This window comes from Podarcis bocagei (genome assembly GCF_964188305.1).
Source record: "Podarcis bocagei genome assembly, chromosome: 10".
In the NCBI taxonomy this organism is placed as follows: domain Eukaryota; kingdom Metazoa; phylum Chordata; class Lepidosauria; order Squamata; family Lacertidae; genus Podarcis; species Podarcis bocagei.
The window spans coordinates 21367279-21394336 of NC_138135.1; the positions used below are offsets into that span (position 1 = coordinate 21367279).

General features: G+C 42.6%; 1 protein-coding gene across 1 annotated transcript in view; it reads right to left on the reverse strand.

Annotated features, from left to right (window-relative positions):
• The window catches only part of WNK1 (WNK lysine deficient protein kinase 1), a 110673-nt gene that overhangs the window by 21428 nt on the left and 62187 nt on the right, over positions 1–27058 (reverse strand). The window contains 18 exon segments of the mRNA XM_081209697.1: positions 459–542; positions 2798–4200; positions 5275–5412; positions 5574–5631; positions 5950–6096; positions 6997–7113; positions 9733–9895; positions 10983–11083; positions 11745–12020; positions 13315–13788; positions 14793–14936; positions 16810–16887; positions 20507–21715; positions 23104–23220; positions 23222–23278; positions 23280–23327; positions 23329–23358; positions 25363–25550. Coding sequence (XP_081065823.1) covers positions 459–542; positions 2798–4200; positions 5275–5412; positions 5574–5631; positions 5950–6096; positions 6997–7113; positions 9733–9895; positions 10983–11083; positions 11745–12020; positions 13315–13788; positions 14793–14936; positions 16810–16887; positions 20507–21715; positions 23104–23220; positions 23222–23278; positions 23280–23327; positions 23329–23358; positions 25363–25550 — 4832 coding nt within the window.

Here is a 27058-nt window from a genome sequence, read left to right on the forward strand (position 1 = left end):
AGTATGAAAACAGAAAGAGAGGCCTAAGTAAAAGTATAAAAATACACCTTTAATTGCTATAATTTACTCAGCAGTTTGTTTGTTTGTTTACATATCCAGCCATGAAAATATCATAGCAGCATTGACTGATGAGGTGAGTAAGATTAGTTTAGAACAGGCATCCTCAAACTTGGCCCTCCAGCTGTTTTGGGTCTACAATGCTGACCCCAAGAAAGTACAAGTAGCTTTAAACTAGTGCTCATGAAGTTCAGCAGCTTTTATTTCTTTGTGGGGCTTGCACATTGGGGCACAGCAATCTTCAAAGGAAAAAAGGAGTATCAAATGAAGAAACCATTTCAATTTTTATAAAAGAAAAGGTTACTCGGTGTAAAAAAAAGTGTAGAAAGAAGTAACATGCAACAGAGTTTAATTTAAACATGCTCTTTGAAAAGGGAAAAAAGGAGAAGCAGATATAGCACCTGAGTTAGTGTAGGTCCTGGAAAGGGTGGCAGCTGCTCACTGGCTGGAGTGCCAGCTGGAAGTTCAGAACCTACCAGTGGCCCCTATGAATAGATGGTAAAATTCAAGTTCAGTCACAGAAGAAAAAGATTGTAACATCATATAGAAAAAAGAAAATTCGCTGTAGAAGCTTTAATACTGAAGGGGTACCATTAACAAAATAGAAACAATTTTTGAGACAATGTGCTTTGACTCAACCACAAATAGCATATTATCCGTGAAGATGGGGATATGCTAAAACATGGTCCAGCACTCGGATGCTTTGCCATCTTTTTCTGACTTCCCATTTCTATAGTGTTGCCCCTTCTCTGCTCACTCCCTGGCAACTGCTTGTCTCTCACTAACACTTGGTACAGATTTCCTACCCTCCTACCTGCTACTGGATTGATAGTGGGATCTGGGTTATTTGACTGTAAACAAAGTGCAGCGAAAGCTATTAGAGGGAACACAACCAACCCCCGTATTTAAGGGCAGTTTAAACAAGGCAATACACAGCCACGTTTTCACAGAATCATAGAGCCATTAAAATGAATGAACGTGACTAAGGGAGCAACTAATTTCAACAGGTCTACTCTGAGTAAAACTTAGCTGAATACCACCCAGACCAGGTAAAGGCTCTCAAAGGTCAATGCCAGAGTTGTCTTTATACTCATTTCATACATGGACCATTTTTCTACTCATGATACCTTCCTATATGAAAACTACTCTACACAGAAGTTTGTAAACTCATGTGGCAGTTTTGTTTTGTTTTGTTTTGTTTTGTAACACGTAATACTGTACCTAGTTTTCCAGCAGACTAATTGCGGTCCCTGCATAAAATAGTGTCATATATGATATAGTCCCAAGTGGAGGAAAATACTTTTAGCAGTCTTCTCCAAACAATTCTTAAGATAACGCTGTTATCTCAGATACTGATTCATGAGAAATAGTTAGGCACAGCAAACATTACAGACACCCACAGTGCCTAGTATTACAATCTTATGGCATTCATGCTTAGAAACCTATTACCATTCTACAACAAAACATCTGTTGTAGCCATTTTGATAGAAACTACTGAATGTGTATTATTGTTTACACACCATGCTATACTGAGAGAAAAAAACCTCTCTTCCCATGCAAGTAGTTTGCAATATGGCATGTCTCAAGCCATCCTTTGATGCACAAGTACATTCAGAAGGTCTGGCTAGCTAAAGTAAGTATTTGTGGATTACGGTTACTGTAATTATTTGCAAGGCTGATCAACCAAAAGTGTAAAAAGGAGCTAACAAATGGACTGATGGTGCATGTTTGGGTTTAGTTGAATTCATAAAAACTAGCAGTCTACTGGGTGTTTTATTAAAAGAAGGTTGAACATGCAAAATGTGAGGAAAAACTCAGCTAAGTTACCAAAAAGTTGTTAGATAAGAGGCAGTAGAATGAAGCACATCAGTCTCATAGCAAAGTTAGAAAGAACATTCCAGCAACTTCCGTATGTAATAATAGAAATGAAAGTTTAAAAGGTAAGGTGCGGGATCTCTGAACACTCTCTCGACTCCCTCTTAAAAATACATAGCTGTACAAATTTCAGTATGGAATAAACAATGTGTACAGTACTTTTTGGAAACATGAATGAACTGAAAGTCAGTGCTATCTACTTTGACACTGGGCAGTTTTAGGAAACAATTGACTCTACACAATCTGATACAAATTTCTGTGAACACCACAAATCTTTTAGCCATCTCTTTTCCAACAGTAGTTTCTCCTGTAGAATTTATATTGATGGCACAGCCCATGTTTATCATAGAACTACAGTTAATATGGCAAGTGCGCCATCAGACCACAAAACCTACTGCATACTTTGGCACTTAACATCTTCTCTATTTACTGAATGTACATGTCACAAAACAGGCCTCATATGGCCACCCAAAAACAGCTAACAATGTGTTACATCTTAATAAACTGATGCTCAGCAGCAAACTGCAACAATTCTCTCAATGTTGGTCAGACGTTTGCCTTGCATTTGAAGAAGGTGCCATGGCTATTGGCCACCCAGAATGTGAATTGAAATGAAAACAGCCCATGGTGCTAGTGATACATTATTTCTTCCTTGTTTTGTACACAATGAGGCCATCCAGAAGTCATGGCAAGCACCAATACTTAAGAGGTATACAAAACAAATGGGGGGAAGAACAGCTGAATTAAAGCACTAAATGCACGGAACTGGCCATGGAAGGAATAGCTAAATGTTCCAGGTCAGTCTTAGAAGGCTCCTAGCTTAGGATATTTTAAAACGCATTCATAAGACCACTGGATTCCTTACCGGTGCCCTGCTAAGAGGTGGCTTTGAAGGAGGTGTCCCTGATTTGGCTGTTGCTGATGCTGTACTGCACGTTGTAGTAGTAACACAAGTGACTGGAGTGCCTGCTTGCCCAGGTGTGGCTACTGGAGTCGCAATAGGTAAGCCTGTTGGACCAAGAATCAAACTGGCTGGTGGTATACTGGTACTTGCAACAGGTGCCGCAGGTTTTGTGGGCGCAACAGCAGTTGTTGGCAAGCCAGGCATAACTGTAGTCTCCACCACCAGTGATGTCTCCAGGGATACCGATGGGTGAGCTGCTCCAACACCACCATGCTCACTGAAAAGGGACCGGAGCTTTTCTTCCAATGTCTTTATGTCATCTATGCCAGGTGCTTTGGGTTGACTGTCAACATCCCCTTCCAGGCAGTGAGTATGAGGTTGATTGGCTAATGGAGCTGGTTGAGGCTGACTATGTATTAAAGTCTGCTGGACTGCAGGGACATTCGTTACTGGTTGTGCCAATGGCAGAATGCCAGGTAATACTGGGGTAGAAACAGGACCTGCTGCAGCACCTAAGCTAGATGAGGTAACTGTGGGTGGGATGGGTAGTGGCTGCGAGATGGAGCTAGATATGCTTGATGCTACTGCAGAAGATATAGGTACAGAAACAGGCGCGGGCAGTCCACCTCCGCTGACTTGCTGTGGTTTTTCCGGTGACTGTTCGATTTTTGACCTTGGCTGCAGCACACTAACTACCACCATTTCAGCTAGGCTGGGTACAGAGCCGCTGGTGTTCAACTGAGAAGACTGCGAAACCACGCTCTGTGCCGAAGACACAGGGACCGATGTTTGAGAATCGGCTGTGGCAGCACTGCCAGCACCAACCTGTTGAGATGTCGCAGTTGGTGCCACAACTCCCGATATTGTAATGCTAGGCCTTGTCGTTCCGGCTTGTGGCAATGTTAAAGAAGCAGGGGTGCTAACACTAGGAACAATTTCCCCAACAGCAGAAGCCACCTGGGATGCAGTTGTGGACAAAGAAGAAGGTGCACTGACGCTGGAAGGCACTCCGCTAATTGACTGTGACTGCAACCCTGGTGGTGGAGAGCTGGAGCCCGGCAATTCTTCACCCGACGGAAGCCCTGCTGTCACTTTTTCTGTTGACTGAGTTGTTGGTAAAGAAACACCGGTGGTGGAAGGAACTGAGGCAGAAGGAGCAGGCACTGATGTTGGTGGCAGCCCCCCATTCATGCTTGAACTTAGGCATGGAAAAGGTGGCACAGCCTGGTTAAAAACTGGGGGGGCTGTGCTTGGTCCTTCCGTCATCTGAGCATGTTTAAGCTCGGAGAAAGCTTGTTGCAGACTGAGTGAAGATGCCGAGTGAGAGAGATTCATTCCAGGGCCATGAGATGGAGAAGCAGCAACTGCAAGGAAGAGAGGTAAAGTCAGCTTCTCTGCAGAAACTTACTGGGTGGTAGTTAACAAAGTTTTACTCAGAGTAGCCCCACTGAAATCAATGGGCCTAACTTGGATTTCTGAAAGATATCAAAGGCCATAAGTACTTTCTATAGCAACAGATTTTTGCACTGACTGCCTCTTCATTTTCTACCTAAAGGAAACTTGGGGGAAGGAGGAACACAGTAGCACAATTAGTTATTTTCCTGATTCCCCTGCTCCCACAGGTTTCAGCAACGGTGAACTACCACAAATTCAAGTCACTGAGGCTTATAAAGTACTGGAAACAAGCATATATATGCAAGATAGCTTATGGATGCAAGAGGCAGCTAGATACCCCTTTATGACTAGGAATCCTAATTTTCTATTTCTAACAGTATACCTTTCACAGTACTGCACACTCAAATAGATGGCAACAGTTTATGCCATGCTAATAAAGAAAGAAGGTAGGTTTACTTTCATTTTACCTATAGATTTTTACCACAAAGATGGGGAAACTGCAGCCCTTCAGGTGCAGCTGATCTACAACTCCCATCATCCTTGGCTCTGTTAGCTGGGGCTGATGGGAGCTGGTATCTAACAACATCTGGAAGGCCAATGGTTCCCCTTCTTTGTTTTACAATATTTACAAGCCACCCTACAATAAAGTTCTCAATGCAGCTCACAATAAACAATAAAACCATTCAAAATTCCAACATAAAAATTACAAAAGAGTCAGATGAAATAAAAACGTGTTAAAGCTACAGCAAATTAAACCGCCTGGATTTTTTTTTTTTTTTTTTTTGGAGCTGACACCAAAGTGGTCACCAGGCAAGGACATTCTCTCCCCCATAACCACTAGCTGCAGCTCATTTGGCTGGAGAAACTGAGAAGGGCCACTGAAGAAACCCAACACACAGGTAGGCACACATGGAGAGAAACGTGCCTTTAGAAACAAATAATAAATTCATTATTGATACAAGCCCTGTAAAACTGTTTCCTTGAAATCCACACATTCTGTTAGTGGTAAGAGCAGGATGTGTTGGGAATGGTGATTAACTCACCTATATCAAGCAGCTCACTTTCTGATGGGATAGAAGTGAAAAATTTCTGTTCTCGTAACCTACTTTCAGGTACAGGGCTGACAATAAACCGTCTTCCAGCAGAATGGACAACCTGAGTCAATGAGTTAGGAGGAACACCTAAAGTAACAGAGAAAAATGTAAGATTATAGTTGTGCAATTTCCTACTGAAATATGTACAATCTACCACACGGTACTGAATCATGCCATGACTGTCTTATACTACACCTAGAATACAAACCAGCAATAGAAGATTGTTAAGAGAATTCAATAGCCCTTACCTATTCTTTGTGGCATAGAAGACACAGGATCCGGCTGTTTGAAGTCTCCATCCAATTTCTGCAACAAATGAAATGATTATTTTTCTGCATAATCCCAGCATTCGACCACTAAATACACTGATGGCCATGTCTGGGTGAAATGGTAAATTCTGGTTTAATTCTATGTAAACCTCCTCTGAGGCTTGTGAACTCCCTTCCGCTTACGCGGCCAAGGAGAAGTCATTTCATGGCTTTCATAATTTCTTTATCGTTAAGACTTCAGCTCAAGTTGATAGATAACTTTTGCCAAGATTGCTTGATGGAAGACAGAGCAGTAGAAAGACGCATAGACCTTGTGGCAGAAGGTATGAGTGCAAACAGTAAGATAAACCCTTACCTGGTTATGCATACTGTCCATGCTCTGGTCACCTTCTGGTTCCCCACTTGCATCCTCACTGAGCATTTCATCTGCCTTTTCTATGATGTCACGCACCTGCTCTACAAATGAATCTCTCTCCATAGCCAAGATGAATTCATTTTGCACCTGCATAAAATTTGGAATTGTGGTAAGTACAGACATGTCACCTTCCACTCACCTGAGCAAGTTACAGCAGCAGTTCAGGCGGAAGCACCAAAAGGAAAACTATGCAGAACTACGGCAGTTACAGATGCTGAACTTTCTCTCCTATACTACAAAGGAAAACTGGCCTTCCAATCTACAAGTACTAGTTTGAACACTTTTTGTAAATCACTTTGAGGCATTTCTCTCTCTCTCTCTCTCTCTTTTACAATCAAGCGGTGTATAAATTTTATGAAATAAAAAAATAAACTGGTGAGGTAGTGAACTCAACCATGCCCAGCTTTGGTCACAGAGACACTCGCCAAATATGCTGCTTTCTGTCTTCTGCAAACGTGACTGCATCTCTTGCAGTGATAACAAGAGGGAGGGATGACCAATCTAAACAGAGGATGAGCAGCTATATTCTCAGTAATCATGGAGTTTACTGGGGGCCTTCCATGATGTTACTTGGCAGACTAAATACTTTGTATATCATTTCCCAAACATTACAGTAGTTATGGAAACAAATATTAGAGGTATGATTTCCCCCCAAAATAAAAATATGCATTCTGCTTTTGGGCTAGCCAGTTGCTGCTTCCAGATCATGGCCCTTGAGTGCAGAACAGCTGGACAATTGTTTGCTTGAAGAAATGATAGTTCTGAGAAAGAAGTTGATTCAACAGTTTGATTTAAGCAAGTACTAGCCTACACGCAGCAACTTCAAACATTTGTTAACCAGCAAACTGTGGAAAACTCAGCAGACAAATTACAATAAAACTGTGCTAAAAACAAGCACTTGGAGAAAGCAAATTCAGTAGCAATTAAATATTAGGTACTGAAGCTAATATTTGAACACAGAATTAAGCTTCCATCTGAACTGCTTACCATGATAGAGGCTATTTCCTCTGGATTGTCACCATCCAAGTCGAATTTGAAAGTAACCATTTTTCTATTGTGTGTTTCTAACTGGCATTCCACAACACGGTCTCCTTTATTTGAAACCTGGAACAGACAATTCTGTTATTCAAGATGAGAAGTAAACAGAATGGAAGAGAATCATAGCTGTAGATGGGCTGGGAGCAATATAGAGAGGCAGAAAAATACGCAGATGAAATTATCAAGAACCACCAGGGGTTTCCCCCATAGCCATAAAGGGATTGAACAAGGCATTCAGGGGCATGGGGGTTGAATTCATCTCCCATAAAAGTGAAATTCCATATATTACAAGGGGACAGAGTTGTCTGGTTCACACATAACATGAAGCCATAGTTTATTAAACACAGGCCAGTAGTATACTTATGGTGCATTTAGTGCCAGCAAACCAGGATCTGAAACCATGATTTGTTACTGACTTGCAAACCTTTGTTTCTTTTAAATATGGCTTTGTGTTATGTGTGAACTACCTTCCTTGACCATGATTTTTCTGGCCTCTCCACCCCAGATGCTCACCAAGCTAGAAAGGTATGAGAGCAGCTAGAAGGAGGTAAACTTGGGGAAAACAAGCAACCGTTTGATTGTCTATGTGATAGCTCATAGTTTGTTAAATGAACCATGGCTTAGTGCTATGTGAATAAGGCCATTCTCTTCCCCCCTTGCCCCCCCTCACACACATACATACACAATCTTAAAATATGGTGGAAGCTTGATGGGGACACGGTAGTTACACAACTCAATATATGCCATCTTAAGCAAAACAAACAAACAAACAAACAAACAAACAAACAAACAAACAAACAGAAACACAATAGTATAACCCAATATAAGAATTTAGGACAGAAAAAGCAGCACAGGAGAACAATTTGTCAAGAGGTTAGAACAGTGACTGAATTCAGATATACAGTGGTACCCCGCAAGACGAACGCCTCGCAAGACGGAAAACCCGCTAGACGAAAGGGTTTTCCGTTTTGGAGGCGCTTCGCAAAACGAATTTCCCTATGGGCTTGCTTCGCAAGACGAAAGCCCATAGGGAAATCTCCGGGGACCTCTTTTAAATGCTAGCGGTGGGGAGCAAAGCCTTTCCCCCCCCCTCCGGCCTTCAGAAGAGGTCCAGGAAGGCTGGCGGGGGCCGAAAGGCTTTGCTCCCCAGCGCCAGCATTTTAAAAGCAGTCCGGGATAGCAGGGAAACGCTTCCTGCTATCCCGGAAGGCTTTTGAAGGCAGGAGAGTCCGCGAAGCCTGGGCGCGCTGCGCGCAGGCTTCGGCATGCCGGCAAGTCTCCGCCAGCAGCGGCAGCGCTGCCGCTGCTGGCGGAGAGGTCCGCGAAGCCTGGGCGCGCTGCGCGCAGGCTTCTGCATGCCGGCAAGTATCCGCCAGCAGCGGCACCGCTGCCGCTGCTGGCGGAGAGATCCGCGAAGCCTGGGCACGCTGCGCGCAGGCTTCTGCATGCCGGCAAGTCTCCGCCAGCAGCGGCACCGCTGCCGCTGCTGGGGGAGAGATCCGCGAAGCCTGGGCGCGTTGCGCGCAGGCTTCTGCATGCCGGCAAGTCTCCGCCAGCAGCGGCACCGCTGCCGCTGCTGGGGGAGAGATCCGCGAAGCCTGGGCGCGTTGCGCGCAGGCTTCTGCATGCCGGCAAGTCTCCGCCAGCAGCGGCACCGCTGCCGCTGCTGGGGGAGAGATCCGCGAAGCCTGGGCGCGCTGCGCGCAGGCTTGTGCATGCCGGCAAGTCTCCGCCAGCAGCGGCAGCGCTGCCGCTGCTGGCGGAAAGGTCCGGGAAGCCTGGGCCGGACAGCTTTTGAAGGCAGGCGGGGGGAGCAAAGACTTTCGCCCCCGCCAGCCTTCAGAAGAGGTCCAGGACCTCTTCTGAAGGCTGGCGGGGGGCAAAAGTCTTTGTCCCCCCTGCCTGCCTTCCCAGGGGCTTTTAAATCGCCCCGACAGCGGAGAAGTCCTCCGCTGTCCGGGGCGATTTTAAAATGCCGCCCGCCAGCATTTTAAGATCGCCCCGGACAGCGGAGAAGTCCTCCGCTGTCCCAGGGTTTTTTAAAATGCTGGGGGTGGGAAGAAAAGCCCTTGTCCCCCCCCCCCCCAGCCTTCAGAGGAGGTCCGGGGACAGACTGTCCCCGGACCTGGTCTGAAGTCAGTTTCCCTAGGAACGCATTAATTGATTTTCAATGCATTCCTATGGGAAACCGTGCATCGCAAGACGAAAAACTCGCAAGAAGAAAAAACTTGCGGAACGAATTAATTTCGTCTTGCGAGGCACCACTGTAATGGGAAACCTTGGTTTGTTGTTATGAAGAGGGGCAGAGACAAGCCCTTGGCTCATACACTCCCTCCTCCCCTTCCTCTGCATGCAAAGTGAGATGTGAAGCTTTAGATTCTACTCAATAGCAAACCAAAGCTTACCTACAAACCTGGATCAAACTATACTTTATAATGTTGGTTTGAGCAAATCTTAGTTTGCTGTTAACTAAAAAGCAACATTTCTAATCTCCTCCCCTTGCATAAAGCCAATATTTTTGCCTACTCTAATAAAGAGAGTTAGTAGAAACTATGATTTAGTATTATGTCTGAACCACCCCACTATGCACTAAAACAGAGGTTTTAAAACACAGCGGACTGATTCAGATGTACCACTAAACCATAGTTCAGACTATACAGTGCAGTATCACCAAAAGAAACTCACATTAAGAATTCTCAGTTTGGGACGTGTAGTCTTCTCATGCCGAGAGCGGCTGCGCACTGACTTTCGACAATGCCGTTTCGTAGTCCTCCCTTCATGTCTACCACTAGATGCTGGAACACTTTCATTGCAGTCACTTAAGCCTGAAGCAACATCTGAATGTGCACTAAAGAAAAACAAGTAGGGGGAAAAATCAGCTATTTTTTACCTGTAACCCCCCTCCCAGTATCTCTCAGCAAATCAAGGAATGTAAGTAAACTGCTCTTAAGAAAATTCTACCACTACATGCTGATAAAATGATTAAATCTGCATTAGTGAAATGAGGCTCAAATGTGTTTTTTAATTAGTCATTAAATGCCTCTCTTGTATATTTCATCAGGAGTTTCCAAACTGTGGTTTGTGGACCACTAGTAGTCTAGTGATCCACATTCAGGTGATCCACAGTATGTTTGTGGATTTGTGGTTGAACAGGGGAAACAGTACTTTTCATTGCCTTAAATATTCATAATGTATTGATTATTAATTGTATGTTCATTGCTTCTTTTATTTCTTATATTTTATATTAGTTTTAATTCCATAGACTTCAAATTGTAATACACGCGCGCACCCCACTTTACACGCATTCAATATAACGCATAACCTCGCAAAAATGGAGGGTTGCCTTGCAATAACATACAATATATAAGAAATACAAGAAGCAATTAAATGCAATTAAAAAAACATACAGCATCTAGTGCAGCATATTACAATTGCTATAAACAAGCATAAAAATAATTAAGTAGTTCACTAAGACCCTCACCAATTTTCAAGTGGTCTGTAGGGGGGAAAGTTTGGGAATCACTATGTTACATGCTTTAAGAAAGAGTCACCTTTTGAGTCACTTTCAGGAAAGACATAGCTCATTTTTAATAGGGTGCTGCAACAGGTAAGGTATAGTTAAGTTAGGACATTATGAGGCTGGTACAACTAGCGTCTGATCAGCCTTGCTGTAATTCAGGAAAGGAGTAATCAGCTACAATTAGAAATGGGTAACTTGTGACCCTCCAGAGGTCTCATCAGCCTCAGCCAGCATGGTTGATTGTCAGGGATGATGGAACTGGAGTCAAACAAGATCAATGCCCCAGCTTAGATGTCGAGGGCAGATGTTAAGAGTTCACATGCGAAGAGTCCACCCAAATCAGAAACAGATTAACAGAAGCACCATGTCTGTAATGATAAATATCCAAGTTGAAAAGCAATAATTTACTATTTACCTATCTATTGAGGAAACCAATGGGGTTGATTGCGAAGGCTGCTGCTGCTGCACTGGTGGTTGAGTCTCTGCAGGTGCTGTTTGAGTAACTCCAGAAGTACTCTGCAAAAGATAAAGCAATCCCTTCATGCATCTTGTTAAAAAGCTCTTTTTCCAGCCCCATCATAGTCAATCCATCTAGGTAACTAGAAGCTGAAAAGCACACTGTTCTCTCTAGAACATCTTAAAGCATCTAAACATTTCAAATTTTTAACCCCAAATGAGGTTTTCGTGCAAATTTGAAACAAGTTGCCTGGTGAAAGTCAACCATTTTATTCACTACATGATGGTGGCACTACAGCTTGCCATGCAACCAGAAATCTTACTAGCAGAATGTGCAACAGAGAAGCCAATGCAGAGTGCAAAGTCCATTCAAATCTCCCCCAGCTACAGCAAGGCTGCAGGGAACACGTTTGAGGAGAGATTTTTTTCCAGTGACTATTGAGTATAGCATGTCTTCAATACAATGATTGGCATTACTAGCAAGAAGAGAAGTGCTAGCAAGTGTTTTGCATCTTGGGAGGCCCACTCACTTCCCAACAGCATAGCCAGGGGCAACAAGGTCTCCACATTGGCATCACATTCTGCTGTAAGAGAAATTCATTTTGACGATTAGCATATGATTTTTCAGCTTGCTACCCCAAATGGAAGTGAATTCAAAATTCATGCCCTGAAACTCAGTTTTTAAAATGCACACACACAGCAACATGCATAGTCCATTTACCTCTAATGCTGTTTGCTGGGAAGCTGAAGATGAGACCTGCTGTGCTAAACAGGAAGCAGGCTGTGGCACTTGAACCTGTCCGCCTAGACTGCCCAAAGAAACTAAAACATTCTGCTCCACATAAGGCTGTACCATTGCAGCAAGATAGCCTGGCTGAGCCAGTACATCTGTGGGTAAGGGAGGGGATAGTACTGCAGAAGGGAGGCAAGCAGAGGCCACAGAAGAAGCAATGTTTGAGTCTCCAATATATTGTGCTGGTAGCCGAGGTGGGAAGCCCTGCGATAAATGAGGAAGCCAAGTTATTGTAATTTAGGGTAATTCAGGGGGAAATAGTATGAAACAGATAGAAAGGGGGGGAATGCAAGGCAAGCTGCATAGGATTTTTAACTCCCTCCTGCCATGAACTCCTTAGATTTGTTGCACAACTTCCAGGGTACCTTATTTTAAAAAGGAACAAAGCCTACTGCCTTGGGGTCAATGTTAAATCCCAAGCCATCATGCACTCTGGAACAGCAGTGCACCATACAACTAAAGGGACCTTAAAGCGACCTGTGTACTAAAAAGGTCCTCCCCATCCTTTTAATTATAAATGCTCCATCAAGTTACCACGTCTGCAAAGAAGCTGTCAGATGACTGGGTCCCAGTCAAGTCAGAGCAACAGGGCTCCATCTCTTCTAATGCCTGCTTGCCAGTCTCTTTCCAGAGACAAAAAGACAGGTTTCACTTGTTATTTATTTTTGTTGTGCTGTCTACTGAAGACAAGTTCAACATGTTTCCCTAAAACTGGAGCATGGGAAATCTGTTTGCTTGCCATGTGTATATCATGGTGCTTCTGTATCTTCCACAATTTAAGTCTTGTTAAGCTTTTTATGATGTGCTCCAGCTGACAGTCAAAACTGCCTGGCCAGCACTCCAGCAAATTATCACTGCAGCCTGGCAATCTCATAGCTTGAATCTATTAACTGAGATGAAACTCCTGATTTGCTAGATGCCCTCATCACACCCAAGCATAAGGTAGTAGTGGAATGGAGAACCTGTAGCTTCCAAATGTTGCTTGACTGCAATTCCCATCGTACCTCATTGGCCCTGCTGGCTGGGGCTGATGCAGTCCAACAACTTCAGGAGAGCTACAGGCTCCCCACCCTGCACTGGTATTTGAGTGGGGAAACTGTGGCCCTTCAGTGATCTGACAGTCATTTACATGTCAGTCGACATTACTCTTCCAGCTCAGTTGGTTAGAGTGTGGTGCTGATAATACCAAGGTTGCAGGTTCAAGCCCCATATGGGACACCTGCATATTCCTGCATTGCAGGGGGTTGGACTAGATGAGCCTCAGGGTGCCTTCCAATTCTATAATTCTACGATTCATTCCTCAGTAAAAACTACCAATGCAAAAACAAAATACCATTACTAATCAAATTTGGTTTGAAATCAGGACTTTCCCTTGTATATGGAAAAACCATTTGGCCTCTCCTTTCAAAGACTGCAAGTAACTTTTCAGGACGTCTTAGTGGACTCTAAAGCACCAGAGGAGCAGAAGAGAGGAACTCTTTCTTGACTGCCACAATACCTGGTACACAGCATCTGTAGGTGGAAGTGGTACTTCAGCAGTTTGTCCAAGTGTGGCTGGCAATCCCATGGGCTGAACAGATGGCTGTAGAAGCTGTGGGAGAACCTGGCCGGACAGCTGCGCCACGGGCTGCAGAAGAGTTGGAAGCTGGCTAGGGACAACAGTTGAACCCACAGGAATAGCAGCTGCTGCAGCAGATGTGGCCAAAGTGAGCAATGGCTGGCTAACACCAGATGCCATGGAGATGGGTAGAGTTGGGAAACCAGGCTGAGCCACTGACACATGAGGTGTTGCTATGGGCATCTGAGAAACTGAGAACTGTGGGTGAAGGGGAGTCTGTAAGGGCGGGCCCATAGGGAGAAAATGAGAGCCAATGGGCATGACAGGGGCAACTGAAGGCTGAGGAAGGGAAGGCACTGCCATAGGTAACTGTGTTTCACCTTGGATGATCGGCACTGGCTGGGAAACAGGAAGCTGGGGAGGTAAAGAAAAAGATAGACCTTTAAGGAGAAAGGTTGCAGGAAGCAGGCTTTTAATTGCATTAGTCCAAGAAAAGGGGGAAAATGTTTACACCACACTTAACAGGAGCAGGGAAGGAATATATTTGACAGAGTGGCTGGGAGGGTTACTTCCAATTAGCAATTTTTGGTGCTCTTTTTTGATGCATATCTTTAACATTTTGGAGAAATTATCCTTGTTATCTAAGGAGAATTTCAGGATGGAGAAACAAGGTCAAGACACCCAGCCAGATGGGTGGGGTAGTAATAATAAGAGTAGTAGTAGTAGTAGTAGTAGTAGTAGTAGTAGTAATATATTATTATTATAGCATGGCATCAGTTTATCTAGAACACACCTCTAATAACCCCTCATATGGGTGTAGGAGCCTAAGGTCAGGTGGAATTGAAAGCCACTCGGCCAACATATAGAAATACTCTTGTTAGTGCCAAAAAGCAGAGCGAGAAATGCAACAGGAAATTTTTCAGGAAACTTAAGCAAAATTGCCACAAAAATTTAGTATTCTGGGATTCAAAAGTATATACATCTACAGGACCAATCTGGAGTCAGCAAAAAGCCTCTAGGGCAAGGAGTGAAGGAGGGAGATGTGGAGAAAAAAGGAGGCTCGTCTTGAAGAGCACTCAGTGTTGGGATACTGAGCCACTGACCCCCTACACTGATTAAAAACAAAACAAAAACTATGCACACACACATGCACTCTCAAACAACACACAGGTTTTCTAACTTTTTCAAAATCAGGCATTGCATTTTAGACCATGACAAAAGTTGATGGGTTAAGTCTTCCCATTTAATACACTGATTTTCCTTATCCTAATACTTTCATTGTACTCTTCCAGACAACACATTTCCAACTAGATATATCTATATACCCTGTTTTGTCACATAAATGAAGGGGGCTTAGCTGCAAACAATTCAGGTAGTCCAGACAGAAGCCCTCCAGGAGCTAGCAAGTTGTAGTTTACCTGTGTCCCAGCTGCTACCTGAGGCACAGACATTATTTGTGCTTGCTGAGTAACTGGCTGCGATGGAGCAGCTCCACTGGAAACTGAAGGCTGCTGAACTTGGTATTGCCCAGTCTGTTGTGAAGAGGCTGAAGGCTGGGTGCTCTGTCATAGAAGAAAAAACAACAGCAGATTATTTACACTGGACAAAAACACCTTTTATCTGGAAATATTTTGCAGCAGTTGATCTTGTCTTGGGTATATCTGAATTCCTGCTGTGTATGTGTGTATTCTAATGATAATATTTTGTTTTCAGATGTTCAACAGTACTGAGGTAGAGTTAGCACAAACTTCCTGAGAAACAACTGAAAATAAGCACAGCCTACTTAAAGGTCAAGGGACGTGGGTGGTGCTGTGGGTTAAACCACAGAGCCTAGGACTTGCTGATCAGAAGGTCAGCGGTTCGAATCCCTGCGACAGGGTGAGTTCCCGTTGCTTGGTCCCTGCTCCTGCCAACCTAGCAGTTCGAAAGCACATCAAGTGCAAGTAGATAAATAGGTACCGCTCCAGCGGGAAGGTAAACGGCGTTTCCGTGCGCTGCTCTGATTCACCAGAAGTGGCTTAGTCATGCTGGCCACATGACCTGGAAGCTGTACGCCGGCTGCCTCGGCCAATAAAGCGAGATGAGAGCCGCAACCCCAGAGTTGGCCATGACTGGACCTAATGGTCAGGGGTCCCTTTACCTTTACTTAAAGGTTGGGGGGTGGGGAGGTGACACTATACAAGCATGTGCATGGTGGGAAGGGAATCAACAACTAGCACTCAGACAAAAGTGAAGTTCAGCCTTTCATTGGAACTTGGCTTAAAAAAATAGGAAGCTCAAACAAGAAAACTGTGATTTAAGGCCTCCTGGAAACCCAAACCAAACATGTCTTGCAATATAAGTTCATAGGGAGATCTTGAAACACAATTTCCCAGTTCAAATAACACAGTAAACAGTGTGTTCTGAAGCCAGACATAGGAAGAATTAATAATAATAATAATAATAATAATAATAATAATAATAATAATAATAATAATGTACCCTGCCCATCTAACTGGGTTGCCCCAGCTACTCTGGACTCTGGGTGGCTTCCAACAGAATATGGAACACCACACAATAAAAGCTTCCTGATACAGGGCTGCCTTCATGTGTCTATGAAAGGTCGTATAATTATTTATTCCTTTGACATCTGACGGGAGGAAGTTCCACAGGATGGGTGCCACTACCAAGAAGACCTCACTTCTCGCAATGAGGGAGCAGCTAGAAGGCCCTCAGAGCTTAGAGGAGATACAGCTCAAGTTCATTGCTTGTTTTTACTTTTTGAAATCATAGTTTACTGGAACCAGGAACATTCTATCTATACTTTGCCAACTACTAATACCAGAAAAGTTTGCATGCAGAGCAAAGCTTTTTGAGAAAAGTTACATAGGAACACCACATGAAATTGTCTCATGCAAGATGAAAGCTAACTGTTAAATGGGACTGATTTCTACAGTTAATCATTTTCAACACATTAACAAACTTTCACCAAATATTATTTTGGGCACATTTCTGGGGAAAGCATACAGAATAAATCAAGCTAAGTCAAAGGAATGATAATCACCTATAACTTGGAAGCAGAAAAGTAAAATTTTAAAAATACAAATCTTAAACAAATTCCACAGCAAATCCCCAAAGAAATAAAAAAAAATGTACAAAATTCACTTTAGTATATGTTAATTTAACCATGACCCACCTTTCCTACCTAGAAACAAGGTAGCTGACTTCTTGTCCTCTAGATGTTGTTGAACTACAACTCCCATCTTCTCTGACCATTGCCTGTATTTGCTCATGGTGATGGGAGCTGGAGTCCAGCATCAGCTGGAGAGCCATAGAGTAGTTCAACCTGCTACCGAGTCAAACTTGGGGATAAACACTGAAAGCACTATAAAAAAAGAACTGCACTGAATATCCTCAACCTACAGAAATATATGAAAAACAATTGCTCATCATTACCTGTTGACTTGGCTGCATTAGCTGGGATGATGTGCCAACTGATGAAGCATTTGAGGTTGGCTGCCCTTTCATCTGCGCCTAAAGGAAAAAGACAGAGAATCAGATTCTTTGCCAACTTCTGTACTGAAAATAAGCACCTGAACAACACTGGCCTGTAGTTAAACAGCCCCAATGAATTAGAACAGCATTCAATATGGACGCTTCAAACAAAGTACTGTCATTGCAATGCATTGTTTTACAATGCATTATTTTTGTAGCATCTAATACAAGTTGCAAGTCTAAGTTCTGCATGATGCATTTCTACAATGCAAATCTCATCCTCATGCAGTTTGTCAAAGATCTGCATCAGGCTACGCTAGCACAAGAGGAAACAATGAGCTGTAGTTTGGTTTAGCTCCATTAAATATCTGCATTTACAAGCAATATGTAATCTAGGCCAATATTAATTCATCTTAATAAGCATCATAACTAAGACTTGTCCTGGAATTTTGATTTCCAGCTAATAACTTCCCATTTTAATAAGTAAGCAAGGCACAATAATCATGAATGGATGTGAAAGAAAGAAAAGAAAAGCCAACTACCCAAACTGGAATGGCAATGATCATTTTTGAAAAAGGCATTTGCAGCATACTGAAATGTATACCACATTCTGGGCTTTATCTTGGTATATAATGGAAAAATGGTATGTACAAAGTGGAAAAATCAGAGCTAAAGCTTGTAATGTTGCAGTGACAAGGTTGAATAAGGTATACAATATTTGGACAATTACACAAAGAATTTGAAAGAAAAAAGGTAGCCGAAGGAGTTCATTTAGCCAAGTCAAACCTATAGGAACGTATGGTGTCAGATTGTTATCAAACAAGCATATTCTATATACGCTGGCAGTATGGTGGAAACATGGGACAGAGCTGTGGGGTCATTTTGAGAGGTAGGAGAAAATACTATTCAGTTAGCTTGTGAGGTTCATCCTGTAAGGTTTGGATCTGAATTAAGTGCTTCTGTGGAATCTATTTTGCCTGTTTGTGTTCAAGTTTCACCACAGAAACATTTCTCAACGTCTGCTGATTTCTCCAAGGAAATCCACAAAGGAACTTGTAAATACAGCATTCCCGTGTCTCAGTAATAAAAACTGTTTCCCCACCACCAAAAAAAATGTGTCTACTGTTCCAAAAAAAAGACTACTAGGACCCAGAAAAAGCAACAAGTTACAAGTCACTAATATAAAGTGAGTAAAGGAATAAAACTTTCACATTACTAGTTTCACTACTGTTACTGAAATGCTGCTATCAGTAAAAAGTGAGGTTTTGTTTTCAGAAAAAAAACATTTACTTCCAAGACTTCACACTAAATACTTGCATGGTGCTTTTCTAAAACACTGGAAATACATTATCTCATGAAACCTGTAAAGGTCAGCTTATTGTCCTCATATTGACAATTGAGGGCTGAAGGCAACAGTTTATAAGTGAGGCAAGATTTGAACCAGAGACTTCCACAACACTTAAGACATGCCACCTTACCAGGCTGTGAAGATCTGCATCTCAAGACTGATGTGAAATTGCTCTAAGAAAATTGATTCCTCTTATAAATGTTACCCAAACACTACTGATTGATGCTCGTGAAACCCATAGCATTCAACTGAGCTACTACCATGGGTGCCGCAAACTATAGTCTCTCAATGGTGGTAACTAGTTTATGCCAGTGAAAACAATTAGACTATCAGCAAAATCAAATCAAATCAAAGTTGAAAGACAGAGACTCTCAATGTAATTTTTAAGAGTTAAAATGCTTCAAAGCACATTTGTACAGTTAAAAACTCTTATCAATATTCACTATCCTTTGTTAGTGGGAAGTTACAGGGAACCAGGCAGAGGGCCTTCTCGGTAATAGCGCCCTCCCTGTGGAACGCCCTCCCATCAGATGTCAAAGAGAATAACAACTACCAGACTTTTAGAAGACATCTGAAGGCAGCCCTGTTTAGGGAAGCTTTTAATGTTTGATGTATTACAGTATTTTAATTTTTTTTTGGAAGCCACCCAGAGTGGCTGGGGAAGCCCAGCCAGATGGGAGGGGTATAAATAATAAATTATTATTATTATTTGTGGGTTGCCTTACAAAAAGTATGTATACCCTACATCAGGCTTCCTCAACCTTGGCCCTCCAGATGTTTTTGGCCTACAACTCCCATGATCCCTAGCTAGCAGGACCAGTGGTCAGGGATGATGGGAACTGTAGTCTCAAAACATCTGGAGGGCAGAGGTTGAGGAAGCTTGCCCTACATATTTTGTTTTCTGGGCATTTGTCTGATGAATAATTTTGTAAAAACTTTTCATGCTGTTTGCTTTCTAAAGGTAGTTTAGCATCTTGTTTATATGGAAGCATGTTACAATGGTTGTGCTCACAAACATAGTGGTAAGCTATGGTCTGTTCTAATAATAGTTTGCTCAAGAAACCACAAGTCACCTTGAAAACTAAGGGGAGGGGGGAGTCACGACTTGTTTCTCCAACTGCTTTTCCCTCATGCAATTGAAGCTTGGCAAGTGCCTGTGGTGGTGGGATAATACAAATCATGGTTAAGCAAGACTGATGGATTTAGATATGTCAAACTCTAGAAGAAAACAAGCCATCGTTTGTAAGTCAACCACCACTTCACCTTGAGGTCTGCTCTGGAGAATTTGGATATTCAAGCAAACCACGCTTTGGCTAAACAAGCCATGGCTTAGCATAATGTATGAACCAGGCTATTGCAGTTTTATGACTGCAGAATAGTCCTTCTTCAATGTTACACAAAGTTTTCCCAGGGAGTTGTAAATAGAGTAATAAAGTCTTCCTTGGAGCACACTATCATTGTCTCTGTCCTACAAATCAAACAGGTTTGTGCATTTTTGCAATGCTTTGAAGACTCACAAAATCTATTTCATAGACCACACAAACTGGTCAGCCAATAATTTTGCTGGACAGTCCCCTTACCTATTTATGGTGAGGACAGAATAAGCCAAACTCTCACACCTTCCTGCTATTACTGCTTATGAATACCCCTCTATGGTTGGCAGTTAGAAAACACACATCACGCAGGAGGGTGGTTTGACCTAGAGATTGCCACTTGTTGACCTCTGCAACAGTAAGACAGAAAAACCTCCAACTCTAATCAGTTCTGTACAACACAGTGCCTCTAACCTACAATAAGACCGAGAAAGTGCATGTGTTAAGAAAGAAGGGCACTACTTGGCACAGTATGAATATAGAGTGGTACTGCTTTGGTTTGTGTTTATAGAGAACAGTTATTACTTCATCCAGTCTAGTACATCTTCAGGCTGTGAAACAGTCTCTGTATTTCTCTTACCTGAGCATCCAAGTGAGCATCAGATAAGTAAAAAAGAATTTTTTTCAACATTGTTAAATGACCAGCACTTGTTACCATATTAAACAGGCTCACACGGCAAGGTTTTGACAACCATCAATACATACGACATAAACTGATCACAATGAGGGCTGCTCCTAGTAAGCTAGGACCACAGAAGCTTCAACAACCACACAATACTGTTCTAATCTCAAATACTCCAGTAATTTGCAGGGATGTGAGGAGATTAAGGAAAGGTTGAAACAGGATAAGGAATACAAGGAGTTTTGCACTATGAAGTTGCGGGGGGGGGGGGGGTTACGAAAAACGAAGTAATTTGGAAACATTTGTTCCTGTAACCTGAGGATAGAGTGTAGATGGTCCTGATGAAGCCAGTGCCGAGAAAGCCTGTTGAGATGAAGTTCCCTGTGGGAAGTGGAAGATGATCTGTGAATCCTGAAATGCCTTCTGAGTCAGCTGGGCAGCAAGCAGAGGCAAGCCTGAATCATACGATGCAGATACCCCAGTGGGAGGAGGAGAAAGAAAGTCACCAGTGTCTGAGGAAGTCAACTGTGATGAATCACTGGAGTATCCTGGGCTACCTTCTGGCCAGCTCTGTAAGACAGAACTGCCTCTAGTCACCATGAACTCGGAACCTAGGTAGCTGCACTGCTCTTCCGTTACAGGCTGAAGACGGCCAGGCTGTACGGTTGTCTGAGGGGCCTCCTCCTGGTTAAAATCTGTGGAGCCTCGACGGTTTCTATAAACGCGCTGTGAGAGGACAGCACCGTCTCCTGCAGTTGCACTGGGTGCTTGAACATGGAACTCAAACACACAACTTGCTCGACCGTCCGCACTGTGAGTGAGTATGGCAGGTGCAGAATGTGGAACAAATACTGGGTGAAAATTCATTTGTGTGGCATCTGCACTCAGTGGTGCTGACATACTAGACAATGGTGATGGTGGATTCATTCCAGAATCCAGTCTCAAGTTCTGAATCTGTCTTGCCAGAAATGGCTGCCCAGTTTGATATTCAAAAGTAGAACTCTGCGGGGGGCCGCCTTGCAAATTTCTCTGTTCAGGAGCCTGCAGTAAGTGTTGCTCAGTCCCCTGGGGATTCTGGGGCACTGTATCATAGTGTTCTGGCAACTGGGACTGGTAGTGCATGCCCACTAAATACATTGCTTCTTGAGTCAACATGCTTGCAGCATCCTTTGAAAGCGCTTGTCCAGATCTGTAATCACTCAACCCTTGAGCCGAGTCAAAACCAGGGTTAGCCTGCATATGCTCCCCAGCTGTGCTGCTCATTGTCACCAGTCCCTCTGGTGTCCAAGTTGCTGGACTACCAACAGGGAGAACAAAACTCTGACCAGTCTTGAGCAAGGGCTGGAAGTGGCAGGTTTGGGCTTCAAGGGTGGAAGTGCTCTTGCGTCGCTGAGAAATGGCCACCCGTGAAGGGCAGATGGGTGGTGGCGAGAAAGACACTGGCCGTTCATGAACGGTTGGAAAAAATACTTGGGAATCTGGGAACGTTGGGGTTCCCCCACACGGATGCACCATGGATTGAGGCTGTATTGACATGAACAAGACAAGTAATTCACACGTTATAGAAGCATATTAGCATGTTCAGCTCAATAGGCAGCTCTCTTTAGTAACCTTATAGAATGGCTACGCCTAGTTCATGGTCAACACGTAAAATGCTTTGAAGGGTTATACATATCCATTAAATACATCCTTGGCAGATATCAGTGTCTATATGAGTATTTGCTTTTGTTAGAAGCTGCTTTTCCACCCATCTCCTTCTGTCTATATAAAAAACTTTGGACAACTTTCTTTAATGAAAACATGGTTATTTCTCAACACATTATTTATTTCCTATCAAAATTAGTTGCCTTTCAAGGAAAAAATTCTGTTGTGAATCTGGGGGAAAACAAGAAATTTAACTTCTTCGGAAATGTACTGTCCTTTCAAACGTGTACCATCAATTAAGTGTTGAACATGTTAGTGCATCACCAAGGAGATTTCTAATCTCCTAATTCATGCACAAAAGATTGTAGAAAATATATCAATGGGATCAATTATAGCACCCCTGTATAAAGCTTATATGCCACTTCACCTTTATATGTCACTTACAATTTCTCTCTCTCTCCCATTGCACCAAAGTTTTGATTTATATTCTGGAAAAGCAGGAGCAAACTCTTATATGACACAATTAACAGTACAGAGTGAGGATTAGTCCTACACCCTCTGTGAATAGAAGGCAATGTGTTTTTCTGTTCTGTAGAAAGTGATTCTATCTTCCTCTCCTGCTCTAATGACTTATCACTTCAATCAAAGCAAGAATAAATTAATAGGAAATCAATTATCCCCAAGTGGAAGCAGTGACCGTCACATTAGTTTTGGCATCAGTTCTGGAAGTAAGAACAAGGAAAGGAGAAATGTAGTATACAAGGAAGCAGCACACGACAAAAATTAAGAGCCGAACAGAAGAACTAGACTTCTAGCAATTTGAGTCTTTGATTTATACTGCCTGTTCACCAGAACCTTTTCTCCATAATGGTCAGAGCTGGAAACTTTCCCCCCTGTTAAATGGCAGCAAGTATTCACAGATGCCTCACGGTGGTTTTCAATGGCACTGGCATGGTTCTAGCCAGCTACATATACATATGATTTGAAGAATTATTAACTGTAGCCCCCAAATCAAAGTGTATAAATCAGATCAGAACTAATCCATATAATTTGCAGATTTCATTTAAACTGCATGCTGCACTTCAGCTTTTTCCTGAAACTTCAGGCACATTAACTCTTAGGTTTTGGAGGAGGAAGAAGAATCAACTTTCCAGAAGCACAGGATAACACAGTCCCCATTTTGTCTCTTATCTAATTTGAAGAATGACGCCAGGATGTATTTAGTGGTGACTTATCTGCAATGTGCCAGGAGTCATACAGTGACATACAGGGTGGAGAAAGAGGGAAGGCAGGCTGGAACGCCGCTTGCTGCGTGGAGAGGCGGTGTGCATGGGCAGGACATTCTCCAAGGCTTTGGAAAGCTTTTCACCAAAAGTTTCCTCAGGGGCAGTCCGAAGGTAAGAAGGAGAAAGAGGTGCACATAACACTGATGGTGGAGTAGAAGGAGCACTGAGAGGGATTTGGGACAGCGGAGGGAAAGAAAGAGGGGAAGGACAAACCGACATGCTACAGCCACGTTGAGGCTAAGGAAGGAAACAAAAAGAAGTGAACACAAACCACATGGCTAATGAGCTTGAACTGAGGGAGACACATTCATGACAAAGGGCCAATGCTGATCAGAACAAACAGGGTATGAAGGAACTTGACAGTGACATCATGTACAATAAAGAGGGTTATAAGCACCTCAGAGGGCTGCAGGTTCTATTTTGACTGTCAAATTCCATTACTTTTGTCAAATAGTTTATATATATGGAAGAAGTAGACATATGTTCTTGTCACCCTGGTTCCATAAAAAATGTGTTTAAGCTGTTCCCAGCACCGATACATTTCCTAACTGAAAGCCTCTAGAAGTCTAAAGGGAATGAACATTGGTTTGAAATTGGCAACATGGTGTGTGCAAAGATGTTTTCCTTCTTTCCAAATTTAGTGTTACTGTCTTCAATTATTTTTGCTGACATCAGATTTCATTCTAAAGTGAACTGGCTTCCTAAATACAGGATTTGACTGGACACCTTAAGTTTATTCAGTCAGGGACTGCAAGACAACAGGAATCAACCATAGCATAAACTGTGGAACAAGGCAAGACTTTAATTGTGACAGCTGTCTTAAAATTAGAATTAGGCCATCTTCCAGGAGAGGAGTTTATTAGAGAAGATAGTTGCTGCAATCTGCCTATACCCCAGAGGTCATTGGTTTATTTTTCTCATTGTAAACAAATTATCACCTAAATTACTGCTTTAAAATGTAATAGTTCCTCCGGCAGCCAGGTCGTTGTCCCCCCAAACATGCTTCTGTATTTTCCCCCCAGAGCTTCTTGGGGAAAACCAAAATGATCGGTCCTTTTTGAAGTCTTCTTCCTAATGAAACTGCACTGACACCTGAAACTTCCAGAAGAGTCTGCATGGAAGTTTTTCTGGAAGTCTTCGATTCATCATCCAAACCTGGCCTGCTCAGAAGAACTGTTAGTGTATTCCCCTGGTGTTAGCCATATTATTCAACCTTGAAGCAAGGCATGTGAAGATTGCTTAATGGGTTATTGATCCAAGGCATGTCCTTGAACTGCAGCAATGGAACTCAACTCAAATAAACTTTCAAAAAAGTATTAAAAGTTGTGATTGATCATGTGTTTAAAAGGGCACAAAACTTCATATGTGCATTTGAACAGAATGGAAAGATGCTCTGTTTGTAAAAACTGGCAAGATTTTCCCTCCAATGAGGAATTATCTTCTACGATAACTCTTGCCAATGTAATTTACAGAAATATATCATCATAATAACAGAGATAACCAAACCAGAAAGGCTGCATCCTCTAGATATAGGTAAATTATTTGAGAAACAGTTACTTTTTTTGGCCTTTAACAAGCAGCAAGGTTTGTAAAAAGATCTGAGTAAAAGAGTTTTTCTAGAAGACCCCCAAGGTCAGCTCTGAAAACATACCAGAAAAGGGTACCAAATAAAGGGTAACACAAATGAACGCATGAAGTGGGAAAGGTAATTGTGCCCATGAGCAATTCAATGCAAGCTATAAATAAATGGCAAAACAGAAGTGGGATCATTTAAAACTGCAGTGTCCGCATGCAGCATTCTATAATGGTTAGGAATCCTTACCTTCTGTAGCTGTAATTAAAATCTTGCACAATATGTTCTCTTAACACACTCAGCTGTTTCATAAAGCTCATCATAACTTTTCAATTATAAACTTCCTCACACACTATGCATTGCAAGCTAAATAGAATTTTATATACCTCTATAGGCAAAATCAGCAAGTGAAAGGGAATTTTATTGCTGCTTCCACCCCAAGTTCTGCTGCCTTTATACCTTTCTATGAGATACCCTCTCTCTCGCCTGAAGAACTATCAGAGAAAGGAATTTTACATTGTTGTGTATGTTGTTTTACCCACACAAAATATATCTTTAACTTCCATTCAAACCTCAGACTACAGGTTTTTTAAAAGCCTACACAAATAAAGGAATTCCGAGCAAGTCTCATTGAAGTATTCCCTCTACTACTTTGGCTTTGGCCTTACCACTCCAGACGTCTGATATCCTCCAGGTTGTTGTGATTGTGGCTGGCCAACAGGAGTTGCATATCCTTGGGGCTGAACTGTTGGGATAGATTGTTCGTGCTGGGAACCATAAGAAGCTGTCTGTTGGCTGCTCACACATGATTCGGTAAAGACAGATGATCCTTGTCCACTATCAACGGTGCCATCAGCTGTAAAGACCATTAAAAGAGTTGGTTTTAAATTGCTCATGAACTCATGCTGAGTCAAAGTTCCAGACCTACTTGTGAATTCATTTAAATTTATACAAAATTAAGGTAGAGACAGCAGCACTCAGCAGCACTAGTACATGCCCCCTACTTTCCCCAAATCCTACAACACAAAATCACAGAAACTGTGCTCAGATTGAGTATGTTAGAAAGGACAATGGCAGTAACGAAGTTGTGCATCGGGAAGGCAGCAGGGACAGGTACAAGAAACCCAAAGCCCTAACTCCTGTCCATAACACCTTTTATTTCCACAGTATAGAGATAATGCTGATTGCATTTTGCTCCCGAAATGGCAACAAATCTGTTCTTGTTAAAAGTGAAGAGATTATCAAGAAGTCCAGATTCAATGCTTCACAACATAAAATGTTATGGCCATATTGTGACATTGGCTGAACATGCCAATGTTCATCTCTATGAACATGCCTTTGGCATCCATCCATAGACTGGAATACAATACGGTTGAAACATTTGGCTTTTAGGGACCAAAATACGGATAGGAGAGGAATCAAAAGAACATATTGCGTCTCTGAAGATTTTACAGCCCACAGATGCTATGATCTGCTGACATGCAATGAGCTCCCATTAAGGACCAATTTGTACAGGGTCAACATGAGGTTTTTTTCTGGACACATTTCCTCCTATACCATCTCTTAATCTCATGAGATATCCCAAAGGATTATCCCATTCTTCCACATCATGTGCCAAATGCCAGACTGCCTCTGTTTTCAGAAAGGCCCAAATCTTCATAGCCATTATCGTTTCAAAGTTCAGCTGGTCTCACAAGGCAGTGGTACTCCTAACCTCAAGTATCCTTTCGACAGCAAATGTGCAATGTACAATGAGCAATGAACAGTTAGCTGGCCCATATACATCTACAGTAGCTCTTGGCTCTTCCTTGGCTGATCTATTGACTCAGAGAAGATTTGTGTTCAATCAGGGTTGTGTGTGATTCTGCTAACGTACAGTAGGATGTACCCCGGCAGTGAGAATACTGGACAGGTGGCTGCAGAGCTGCCAGTTGTTCATTTAGTGTGTCTGTTATGCATTTCTACCAAGTCACTTGCCTCTCTAGGACAGTAGAAGAAGAAGAAGAAGAGTTTGGATTTGATATCCCGCCTTTCACTCCCTTTAAGGAGTCTCAAAGCGGCTAACATGTACCTCTTGAATTCAGCATCAGAACAGCACATTGATGTGACCACTGTTTGGTAGAGTCCCTTAAACTCCCCCTTCCTCATATGCCTCTGCAATCAACTTTTATTTGTGATTCTTGTAGGGATCTTCAGTGTTTCCCTGGTGGCCTTAACATAATCCTTTTCAAGCTGTACCATGTTTATTTATTGATCCCAAGTCCCTTTGTCTGGCCCTTTGTCTTATGTTCAATGGTACTTTTCCCCATAGCTTTCCAACAGGCATCACATAGTCTCAGGCTTGGCTCTTCAACTATGCCTGAA